The 12,002-nt window shown below is 55.7% G+C and overlaps 2 protein-coding genes across 19 annotated transcripts in view; one reads left to right on the forward strand and one right to left on the reverse strand.

Annotated features, from left to right (window-relative positions):
• Window positions 1-12,002, reverse strand: part of RALGPS1 (Ral GEF with PH domain and SH3 binding motif 1) — a 315,600-nt gene that overhangs the window by 92,889 nt on the left and 210,709 nt on the right. The gene's annotated exons all lie outside the window — the stretch shown is intronic.
• Window positions 6,907-12,002, forward strand: part of ANGPTL2 (angiopoietin like 2) — a 34,861-nt gene continuing 29,765 nt past the window's right edge. For 4 of the 7 annotated variants that reach the window (XM_058694090.1, XM_058694089.1, XM_058694088.1 and 1 more), the window contains exon 1: window positions 6,907-7,401. Coding sequence is in view for 2 of the 7 variants with exons in the window: in XM_058694086.1 (XP_058550069.1) it covers window positions 7,117-7,163 (47 nt within the window). In the remaining 5 variants the exon portion in view is untranslated. The remainder of the gene's footprint in view (window positions 7,402-12,002) is intronic. The other 3 variants (XM_058694086.1, XM_058694087.1, XM_058694093.1) reach the window with 2 other exon arrangements.

Consider the following 12,002-nt stretch of genomic DNA (forward strand, 5'->3'; position numbering starts at 1 on the left):
AAGTGACCAGCACAATGTCTGGTACCCAGGAAACAATAAATGAGGACAGTCCTAGAGACCATAACACTGTCACACTCCCATCTTCCTTATCTGTAAGAGGAAATAATCGCTGACTTCCCAGCTCCCAGGCCTGCTGCGAGGCTCAAGGGAGATAATACCAAATACCAAAGCATTTTGGGACCTGGCCCTGCCGTGAGGAGGAGAGGGGCAAATGCTGGGAACACGACCATCATCCACCTGCAGGGGCCAGGAATCTGAGCACACGTCCCTCTGCGGCCCCAGCTACACATGGCAGGACGGCCCCAGATGCCCGGCACAGGTACTGCCTTCCTCCTTCCTGCACTTCCCTGGCAGATGGAGTGGTGGGAAGGGGAGAGGGCAGGGGGGCAGGGCTGAGGCGGGGACAGCTGGGAGCCAGATCAGTGGAGTAGGAGTTATAAACCCCCCCACCGAGCCAGCTTGGAGTAGGCCTGGAGTAGCTCCTGAGAGGCCTGGGCACGGCCTCACGATGGCAGGGAGGCTGTCTTTCTTACCCTGGGTCTCCTCTCCCTTCTCCTTCGAGCCAGACTCCCAAATAGCACTCTTGCTGCCCTCAGCCCCAAGACTCTGAGTCAGAAACCCTGGATGTGACACAAAGAGAGCGAGCGGGTTTCGAAGGCTAGCATTCCCACGTAGGCGTTCAACAGACATTTATCACGTGCTCTATGTGCTAGTCCTCTAACGAGAGGCCCTCTCGACAGAGTCCAGGGCAAGACAATCCCAGGCTTTGCCCTTGGGCTTTCTGCTGACACATGTCACCAGCCTGGTGCCCCCACCCTGGCCTCAGGCCTGGGAAGCTCACCTCATCAGTCTCTTGCCAGAAGCCCTCAGTTATCTGCTCAGTCACCTCTTTGGGGCCCAGGGAAGATAAGCAAGGTCAGCAATAGCTCAGCTGCTCCTTGGGAGGAGAATTCCAGCAGGGGGTCTGCAAGGGGGGTGTGGTCTTCCCCCACTGACCAGAAAACCACCCGCAGTCCCTCCGTCATCTCCTTTTGGGGACGAAGATCCTGTCCGACACAGCATTCCAAAAAGCGACAGTTTTTTAAATTTTTATATAGGGTAAGACGATTTTAAACAGCTTTGGAAAATTTCTGTGAAGTTTTTGTTATGACGATACAAAGAAAACCAGCAAACTAAAACGAAATCTCTCTTCCCTCTGCCTCTCAGTCTCCCCTCTTGGGGACAGGCCCCCGCATCAGCTGCAGTAAGAAGAGGGCAGATGAGGCCAATCGAACATTCCTTAAAATACTGTTAAAAAGACAAAATGAAAACCAGTCAACTAAACATCTCAGCAAATTGGCTTTGGGCAAATTGACCTGGAGCCCAAACTCTGGTGCTCAGATGGAGCTTAATAAATATTTGTTGACTGAACAGCAAAAGTGTTCGACCGTTAGGTGATGTCTGCGCTTGAGGAGAAGAGCGGTCCTGAGTCTGTTCCTGGCAGGTGGGGTGCGAAGCGGGAATGAAATGGGTCGTGCACGAGCCAACGATAGGCTCTCAAAGCTACTTTGTAACCGAGCGTGCATCCTGTGCTGACATTTTGGATACACTTGTTTGGCAAGCATTTAACAGACATGGTGTCCTCAGAGGGCTTTCCACGTGTGGGGACACCCTCTGTGACACCAGGCAGTACAGCATAAACAGTAGGGCTGCCTTAGAATCTCCCCATAAACCCAAGTCTCCTAACTTCTCACCCGGGCCAGGGAACACGTGGCTCCCCTGCCAGACATGGGGCGGGCAAGTCACAGGACCTGGCCACGGCATCTCCGGGAGGGGAGGGGACCGGCTGGCTCTGTCTCAGCTTAGAGGCAGCTGTTGAATTAAATCTGGACGGAGGGAGGCTTCTGGCAGTTCCGCAGGCTTCCTGATGACACTCCCCTGGGCCTTTCCAAGACTGGATAACCAGGAGAGGAGGGGACTTGCTTCTTTGTCCCTCAATCACCGGTCAACCTCACTGGAGCCCCATCACTAACACTGCCATACTTCCTTGACCGTCATTCTGAGAAGTCATCCACTGTTGACAGCGTCCCGTTCTCGTAAAAAAAGAAAAAGTGCTACCAATTAGCCCTGACATGCTGTTAACTTTAGGAGGCCTCCTGATTTCAGAGACCTTAAAACAAGAAAAAGTAAGTTTGAATGAAAGAAATGCTATTTGTTTTCAGGACAACTGTGTGCGTGCTAGCTTTGACGTGGGTCTTGATCCCAGTCGCATTACCGTCTAGCTGTGTGGCCTGGCGCGAGGAATGTTGCTTCGCCGAGCCGCGGTCTTCCTATTAGTAGAACAGGATGGTGACACTTCCCTCACAGGTCACGAGAGGAGAAACAACGATGTCCAGCAAACGTGCAGCTTGGCGTCCAGCATATCACAAGCAGCCACCTAAGGTGCTCTAACAAGGCTTGTGAGAACAACACTTTCTTCTACTGCCCGGGTGGGTACGCTGAGCTGAATGAATCTAGAATTATTGGGGCTGGTATTTCCCAACAGACTACGACCAAGAGGAGAGAGGGCAAAGAACTGAATTAAGGAGCACCAACCAGCTGGATAGGGTTACCGAGGGCACCGACGGCAGCAGGAGTACAAGAGGTTTGGGGTAGAAGACAGATCCAGTTGGGATGTGGGGAGTTCCAGTTACCAAAATGGAAGGAGTAGACGGCATTGAACTAACTCTCCGGTCAATAACAATGATAAAATCTGAACAGTACACGAGACTGCTTGAAAGGACTTGAGAACAACGCAGAACAGAAACTAGAGGACACGGGGTCTCTGAAAGACAGGAAGCACCCTAGGGCACCTCTGTTCGTGGTGCTACACGGGGGGACGGGGCTGATACAGAATGCAGCAGAATTACTGCCTGGGAAGAAGACAAAGAAGTTGGACATCGAGGATGGAAACTGAAGGGCAAAATGCCAGAAGGGAGATAGCTAAGGAAGGGGGAGCTCCAAAATTACTGTACAAATTCTCCTCAAATCCTTAGTTAATCCCTAAATTGTATACACATAGAGAGAGACTCCAAGGAGCCCAGAAGAAAGCAGTAGCCGGGAAGCGGGGGGTTTCGGCAGCTGCCTCAAAGATCGCATTTGGAGTTCAAGTCCTGCCAAGCTGAAAGGACTTAGAGAACATTTAAGGTTTTTTGATTTATTTATATTTTTAGAGAGAGAGAGAGAGAGAGAGAGACAGAGAGAGAGCACGAGAGAGTGAGTGCATGTCCGGCGGAGGGGCAGAGGGAGAGAGAGAGAGAGAAAAAGAGAGAAAGAGGGAGAGAGAATCTCAAGCAGATTCCAGGCTCAGCACGGAGCCCCACTCAGGGTCAATCCCAGTGACCCTGCGATCACGACCTGAGCTGAAATCGAGAGTCAGATGTTCAACTGACTGAGCCACCCGGGGGCCCCTGTTGTTGTTGTTGTTGTTATTGTTGTTGTTGTTGTTTTAATGAGGCAACAAAGTTTGCAAGAGAATAAGAACGTTGCCCAGGCTGCTGGCAGAGGTGGGGTCTGAGCCCAGGCCTGTTAGATTCTGAGCCACAGCCCCTCATCCTCCACAGCCAGTCACTCATTTATTCACTCCTCTATACTGGGCTGTACGGAAGGAGAGCTTGGTATGGCCCGGCCCACACCTGCCCTGGTGCTCAGGGAACTCACGGCCCGGGGGAAGGAGTCGCTGGCAGTTACCACAGCCACCCCTGAGTATGTACTGTGCACCACACTTAATGTGTCACGTCATGTTGAATTCTCTCAACAGCCCCAGGAGGCCAATCCTTATAACATCTCCATTTTACAGATGAGGACAGTGAGGCATGGGGTGGGACCTGAGTGGAAGAACCAGAATTTGACTCCACAACTCAAGCTCTCCAGCAGCATCCTCGACTGCCCACGGCCACCACAGGGGCAAGGGATGTGCAAACATGGACAGGGCAAGGCCATCCTGGTGTTCCTCTCCCACGCGGTGGGGTCCTAGGGACTGTGAATTGTGAAAGCAAATTTTCTCTGGTCATCGGGGACTTGGGCTGCACCGGTCCCCACGGGAGGGTGGGTCCTGGGAATTCCCCCCTGACCCCGTGAGTCCCATCGCCTCCAACTGCCTCTCTCACCAGGGGGCTGCACCCACTGCCCACGAGCTCCAGAGGCCGTATCTACGGTTCCCACCAACCCAGTCTCTACTCAGTGACTAACGGGCCCTTTCAGAAATAAAAGCAAGTTGCTCAAAGCCTTTCAGTGGCTTCCCGCCGTCCTTGGATAAAGTCCCACCTCTAACAAGGCCTCATCTTCTGCCACACTCCCCCTCTCTCCTCAGCCAAATGCACTCGTCTTGGCCCCTGGGAAGAACTCCCTGTAATTGCTCTAGTCATTACCGCTGTGTAACAAATTACCTTCAAAACGTAGCGGCCTAGAACAGCCATTCTCTTCCCCTCGTGGATTCTGTGGGTCAGTGATTCAGCTACGGGATGGGACGGTGGCTCAACTCAGGTCCCGGTGTCCGGGGCCTCAGCAGGAAGGTTCTAGTTGGGGGTGACTCGTGGCTGGAATCACCGAGAGGCAGCTTTCCTCACATATCTGGGGGTTGATGCTGGCTGTCGGCTGGGACCCATGCTGCACATGGCCCCCGCATGGTGGCTTGCGAGTCGCGGGATTTCTCGGGGTCTAGCTTGGCTCAGGGCTCCAAGAGACAGTGTCCCAGTGAACGAGGCAGAAGATGCACTGCCTGTTCTCGCCCAGCCTTGGATACCAGGTAGTGTCACTTCCGCTGCATTCTATTGGTCATAAGTAAGTCACAAACCCACCCAGATGCAAAGGGAGGGGACAGAGGCCCTACCTCTCAATGGGAGGAGTGTCAAGGTCTCAGAGTGTCAGGTCTTGGACCAGGAGATATTGTTGACTGTTGGGGCCATCTGCAAAAAAGCCCATCTGCCACCCAGTCCTTACACAGTATCGTCTGTGCTCAGAACCATCGTCTCTCCAACTCACACCCGCTAATTCCTACCTACCCCTCAGGTTCCAGCTCAAACACCACCTCCTCGGGGAGGCTGCCCTGACTGCCCTGCCAAGCTTAATCTGGCCTCCTGCCTAGATACCCGCTTAGTACCCAGCACTTCTCATGTGTCTGTCTGTCTGTCTGTCTCCCCTCCTGACCGCAGGCTCTGTGAGGACGGCTCAGAGCTACTTCCCAACAAACACAACCTGGAGAGGAGGAAGGGGAAGAGAAGGGAATAGGCCAGGCTCCAGGCTGACAAGGGTGCTGCCCAAGGAGAAGGATTCAGCTCCATCTTCTGTACTTCTGCTGATCTTGAACCCCCTGCCCCCCGCCTCCCACGGCTTCTGTGCCGACCATGCACGGGCCCCCCCCCCCCCATGGTAGTTGTGGGGGGTGTTTCTGTCCATTGCAACCATGTGGCTAATGCTGCAGCCTCTACAGGCTTACGATATCTTACGATACTGTGGTCTTCTGGCGAGGACTCACCTTCTAAAAAGAAATGGGACTGACAGATGGAAAAGGGAGGGAGTCTGAGCGGGCTGGAAGAAGCTGAGGCAAGAAACAGAGTTTGCTCCCTGCAAAGACGGGCGTGGAAGACCACAGCGGAACTGCTTGCCCAGGGCCCAGCTATGTCTGAGGGCAAGGAGAACCCTGGTGAAGTCTCCCTCCCCATTTGTACCCAAACGTCATCACCACCACCACCATCATCACTCAACATTAAAAAAAAATTTTTTATTGTTTATTCTTTTTTGAGAGAGAGTGAGAGCGAGCATGAGCAGGGGTAGGGGGGGGGCGGGGAAGGGGGCACAGAGAGAGAGAGGGAGACACAGAATCCGAAGGAGGCTCCAGGCTCTGAGCTGTCAGCACAGAGCCCGACGAGGGGCTCAAACCATGAACCGTGAGATGTCAATCTGAGTCGAAGTAGGACGCTTAACCACCCAGATGCCCCATCACTCAACTTTTTTAAAGAGGAGAGAAGAGTCACCACCAGTATCTCCCACAGCTGTCGCCCAGGCAAAGACACAAACCTGCTCCCGGCTGCTCCCTTCCCAGCACTCCTCTGCCTGTGGTGCTGACAAGACTGTAGAATCGCTCACGTCATGGGGGTCCAGGGCTGTCTCCTTTCTGCTCTAACTCTACGAACATTCACAGACTCTGTGCTGGGGACTCCCATTATGTGCTTCTAGAAGAGCCCGATGTAAGGTCACCACAGGGGTTCTGGGAGCGCGACCCCTGGCCCGCCCAAGTCCAGAGCGCTGAGTCCAGCCCACTGAGGTGCCCTTGCCCCGCGCCAGCCCCTTTCCCCGCATGATCCCACGGAATCCGTGGAGGTAGATTACATGAGAGGGATGCCAGATGGGTGACGTGACTTAATCAGGTCCTCTAGGTGGGAAGTGATGGGGCATTTCTCCTGTGCATGCCCCCAGCTGGTGGTGTTTCCAGGGTCCTCGGCCCCTGCCTCCCGCTAGCTGTCAGCACAGATCCTGCTGGCTTCTGTGCAGACAGCCTTGGGCTCCCTCCCCAGGGTTTAGAGGTGAGAGCAAGGCCTCTGCACACGGCCGCACAGAGGCCATCTGTGCGGGGCTGCCCTGCCTGCCCACCCGGGGGTTCCGCGGGGGCAGTGCAGGGGTGAGGGAGCTATCCAGGGGGGAGGACCTGTTCCCTGCTGCCTGCGCGGCTGGCACAGATCTGAGCCCATTACCTGAGTCAGAGGGGAAGCTCTCTGCCTCGGCAGGGAGCGCTAGGGGCGGGCGGGCGGGCCAGGCTTCTCTGCCAGGGAAGGAGGGAAGGAGGCCGCCAAAGCGGGCTGGGGCGGGAGGGGCCGGGCCAGCTGGGGCCGGAGCTAGTGTGACATCACCGGGCGGCCCGCCTCTGTCTGGGGCTGAGGGGAGGCCTGGAGCCTTTCTGGGGCCTGGGGGATCCTCTTGCACTGGTGGGTGGAGAGAAGTGCCTGCAGCCAACCAGGGTCAGGCTGTGCTCACAGTTTCCTCCGGCAGCATGTAAAGGCTCCACAAAGGAGTGGGGAGTTCAAATGAGGCTGCTGCAGACGGCCTGAGGATGGACCCCGAGCCCTGAGCCGCCCTGCCCGAGCGCCGGATCTGCAGAGCATGGCACTGAGGCAGCCGCTGGCCCCCGCCGTGAAAGGAGGCAGGTTGTAAGTGGCCCCCCGCAGGACCCCCCCACCCGGCCAGCCCCCGCCCCATCATCCCTGGCCCAAGCCCGGCCGCGGAGCAGAGCAGAGCAAGCAGAGGCCAGTGAGGCAGGGCTGCTCGGCGGCCAGTCCGGCCTGCGACTCGGGGACCCCTCCTGGAGGCCATGGACAGGCTGCCCTTCTGACGGCTGGGGTAAAGCATGTGAGGAGCTGCCCTGGGGAGCCAAGCAGGAGTGAAGAGGTAAGGGGCCAGCACTGTGGCACCAAGGGACAGGGGGCAAGAGGCAGCAGCTGACCCCATGTCTGGGGGTTCAAGAACCCTGACCCCTTCAGCTGGGGGTGTGTGCAGCTGGACCCCGGAGGGGGGGGGGGTCACTCCTGCTTTCGCTTGGAGTCAAACACGGCATCTCCCGGGGTGGGACTCGTGGACACCTGGGCAGAGGGTGGGCTCTGGGGGCGTGAGACCACGGGCTGTTCATCTGCAAGCCCTGCTCTGCCTCAGACAAAGAGCCTTTGGGGTGAAGGCAGGCGGCTCCCGGGCACGGCCCGGCAGCGGGGATGTGTGCGTGAGCGTGTGCCTGTGTGTAGGTGTGTGCTTAGGGGAGCAGGGGTAGCCCAAGGACGTGGGAAGTCATTTCTAAGTTTTGGGTTCCTATGCACCCTGGTTAGAGACCATGCTGAGGCAAAAGCAAAAGTAAATGCTGTCCGGCCAGAGCCGGGAACCCTTGTTCCGAAAGTTCCCTGGAGCCCAGCAGCCTCTGCTCGCCCCTCAGCTGGGCAGGACAGGACCAAAGGGGTCCAGAGCTAGAAGGGACACATTAGCTAGAGATTTCCGTTGCTGGGGCTCGGGGCAGAGAGCTGCCCCGGCTTTCCCCGCGTGTCCACGGATGACTGATCCCGCCTAGCACCGGACGGTAGCCCAGGTCTCCAGCAGGCTGTATGTGGCAGGGAAATAGGGGAGGATCAGGCTTCCCCGGTACCCTGGCAGGGGGTACAGCGCGGGCTCCACATTCCGAGTCCCTTGAAAGCACTCAGCATTAGATAACATTTCCAAACAAATTCTTCACTGATCCCTCCCTTCTCCTTCTGTGATATGTGTGTCACGGGTCAGCTATTGCCTCGGCTGTGGGATTATGAGAGCTCCCAGGGGCCAGTTCGGTTACTTAGAAAAGGATCTCCTTTCACCAGGGCTCTGAGGAAAGCTGAGAATACCACTTCCGAAGCCGGCCAAATGCTCCGCACATGCCCACATGCATTTTTACAATTTGAGGCAGAGTAACACCCTAGTCATGCCCCAGGTTCAAATCCTACCTCTTCTACTTAGGAGTCACGGGACTCTGGCTAAGAACACTTAGCCTCTCTAAGCCTGTTTCCTCTTCTGCAAAATGGGATAATAATGCTACCCTTCTCTTAGTAACTGCTTACACTTATGTTGCACTTATCCTGAGCCAGATGCTTATGACATCCACCCTACGACACAGGTACCGCTGTTCATCACCATTTTATAGGTGAGGAAACTGAGGCACTGAGGTTAAATGATGTGCCCAAGGCCCCGTGGTTACTAAGTGCCATCACCAGGATTTGAATCCAGCACTCGGAACCACACTCCACTGCTTTCTAGGAGGAGCACGTGGGAGCATGTCCGGGAAGGCCTTTGCACAGTGCCTGCTGCATGGCAAACCCTCAGAAAGTGTTAGTCACTGAGTGTCGTGAACCACGATGATCAGAATGGCAGATATGGAAGAGCAGAGACCCAGACTCTCTTGACCCTGGACGTCCTGCTAGGGCTGTGGGAAAACCCCACGAGGCCGAACCAGTGTGGCGGTCACTACTGCCACCCACGCGGGGCTCCCCCCGGGAGGCCGAGGGGGCTTTACGTCTGGACTGAACGGCAGCATGTCCGTTTGGGTCGCTGCGTCCACACTAAGCAGGGCGGGGGGACCTTGGGGCCATCTGACGCCAACCTTACAGTAAGAGCATCCTCCCACCCACACGGGCACCACTCATCTGCCTGCTGGTCTCCTGCCAGAACCATGGTAGGTGAGGAAACGAGCTACCTCCGTGCTGGAGGGGGTCTACAGAGCAGGGAGACCAGTGCCAGGCCTGTCCTGTGGTTGCAGGGGGAGGGGTAAGGACCCCTCCCCCCAACTCCATCTCCATCACCAAGTCTGACCGAATGGGGGCCAAGGCTGGTGGGTCCTACACCAGCTGACGCTGGTGCGTCTTCCCTCCTGTGGCCCCAGAGGTCTCGGCGGGTTCCCCAAACTCTTGGAAGCGTTTTGAAAAGCCGACATTAAACGTGTGCTTCTCTAACACAGGCCTCTGGGGCTGCAGAAGCTGCACGTTTCCCTGCTCTGGCCTGGAACGGTGGCGGCCCACTGCGCTCTCCGGGTAGCCCAGGCCGGGCAGAGGCGCTGACTGACTTCACAGGCCTGGCTAACAGAAATTAGATTAATTATCACTCAATACCGGCAATCGTGGTGGAACAGACAAAATGTGTGAAGCATAAGGCCCAGGAGGGGACTGCATGGTACCACTGTCAGCTCAAGGGCAGAGCAATAAAGCCATTTCTCCATCCACCCCTCCATCCCACAATGATTTACTAAGCACCTGCTGAGCTAAGTAAGGCAATGCGTTATATCATTTCATCCTCAAGACAACGCTCAATAAACCCTGGGTTTAGGATCCCATTTTTCAGCTGAGAAAGCTAAGGCTCAGAGATGTTAAGTAACTTGTCCAAGGTCACGCAGTTGCTGATTGTGTGGGTGTAGCTCCAAAGTCTACGTCTTTCCCCAACTCATTCCACTGCTCTGTTCAAGGTGTCCCGACTGCTCTTTTCCTGACCCCGTCACCGAGTCCCCCAGCAGCCAAGTCTGTTCTGGTTGCCGTCCTACAGAATGTTTACACCACTCCCTCGGAAAACCATGTGCCTCCCCGATTTCGATGCATCACTTGCTTGTCAAAGGAGCCTGCCTCTGAGACAGAACAGGCATTATCACCACCCCTCTTACACATGAGCCTCAGCACAGCTACGCGGCTCCGTGGGACTCTGGCGCCAGCTCAGTGGGGCGGAGCCTCAGGCAAACATTCGTCTGTGTGCCTGAGAGACCATTCGTGGGTTGCCTACGTCCCTACGTGGAGACCCCACGGGCAGCAGAATCAGAGCGCAGGTCCTCATGGTCTGCACTGGGCCACACTTGAGCAATCTTGACAAGACATCAGGGAGACAACAGCCGGCAGCCACATGAGAACAAACAGCAGCAGCCGGCCCTAGGCAGGTCCACCCAGCTTCCGGCCTCTCTGAATCACAGTCCATTTTGTCGGAAATGGTCTCAACTGACAGCAGATGAGGAGGGGCTCTGTTCACAGGGCCCGCAGCCCAGTGGAAGGAGCCACAAAGTGAATCTAACAATCACACAAACGTACAACAGGGACAGACCTGCAAAGAGGGGGGCATGTCCCCATTTTACAGAGGAGGAAACTGAGGCTCAGAGGCCACAGCACCTCTGGCAATGTCCCCCCACTAGTGGGCCAAAAAGCAAGGATTCAAACCTAGATCTAGACTCCCTCTACCCCAGCCCGCTGCCATCCTGGATAGACGCACACTGGGGAAATCTCAAGAATGAAGCAAGTCAATGAATAGCATTCTTTTCTGTGAATTTATATAAAACACCCCAAATAGAAGGGTTATTCAGCCACTGGTGACTTGGAGTTTGTGGTGATAGACAGGTCACATCAGAACCTCATGCCAAGGGTAGTTTCAATGACAAAACCATATTCTCTCCTATTGACTGTAAACCATATGACTGATTTAATAACAGCCGGGGCGGGGGGGGGGGGCAGCGACAGTTAAAACGTTACAATGTCCTGCTACATGTGTACATCAAAGGCAAGACACATTCTGATCACAGAAATGTTCACATGTCGGGTGGGGGAAGCCAGGCGGCTCACAATCGAGCTATTGTGTTAGGTCTACTCTCGGGTGAAACCGACCAGCCTCTCCTGGGCCCAGGAGCCCCAGAGCCTCAGCCTCTCCCTGCTGCCCAGTCCTCCAGAAAGGCAGGGCCCAGACCATCCAAGTAAAGCCCAGAAGGGAAGTCTATCGTTATGGCCGAGAGGTGCCCGAGACCCGCTCAGCTCCAGGAACGGGCCAAGTCCTGCCTGAGGCGGCCCCAGTCCAACCTCCACGAGGGAAAGGTTGTGTCTCTTAGTCACTGCTGGACCTCCAATACTCAGGGCCAGGCAGAGAAGGGATGTGTGGAATGAATGAATGAATGAATGAATGAATGAATAAACGAACAAATGAAGCAAGCCAGCCAGCCTCAGACCAACAAGCCTCTCAGCCCCATGGTGCCACCCAATTCCCGTCTGTGTCGTGCAGCCAAGGCCCCTTTGGAGGCCCCTCTACTCCCACCTTGTGTGCCCCCAATCCTCACCCCCCCAGCTGGATTGATCCCCCCTCCAGCCTCCTGAGCCACCCCATCAGGGTACTGATCACCACTGCACCTGCTCTCTGTTCCACCTACTACTGTGGGCGCTTTAGAACAGGGACCGACCTCGCTCCCACTCTATCTCCAGCCCCATTACAGTGACTGGAACAGGGGAAATGCTCAACGAATGAATGAAATCCTCGAAGTCCTGTTTAGGAACCCAAATGCCATGCTGGCTATTGGGTATTCAGTGGACAACCAGATGAGCTGTGTCTTAGGTGCTGTGATGGATGCAGGAAGCAGCCACAGCGGCCCCTGGAGGCTGGGCGAGGAGGGGCCCTTGCTGTGGACAGTGGCTTCACAGGGAGGTAGACTTGTGAGGTCACCTGAGAGAGGGAGACAGGAATGCTTC

Source organism: Neofelis nebulosa, chromosome 12, assembly GCF_028018385.1.
Source record: "Neofelis nebulosa isolate mNeoNeb1 chromosome 12, mNeoNeb1.pri, whole genome shotgun sequence".
Lineage (NCBI taxonomy): Eukaryota > Metazoa > Chordata > Mammalia > Carnivora > Felidae > Neofelis > Neofelis nebulosa.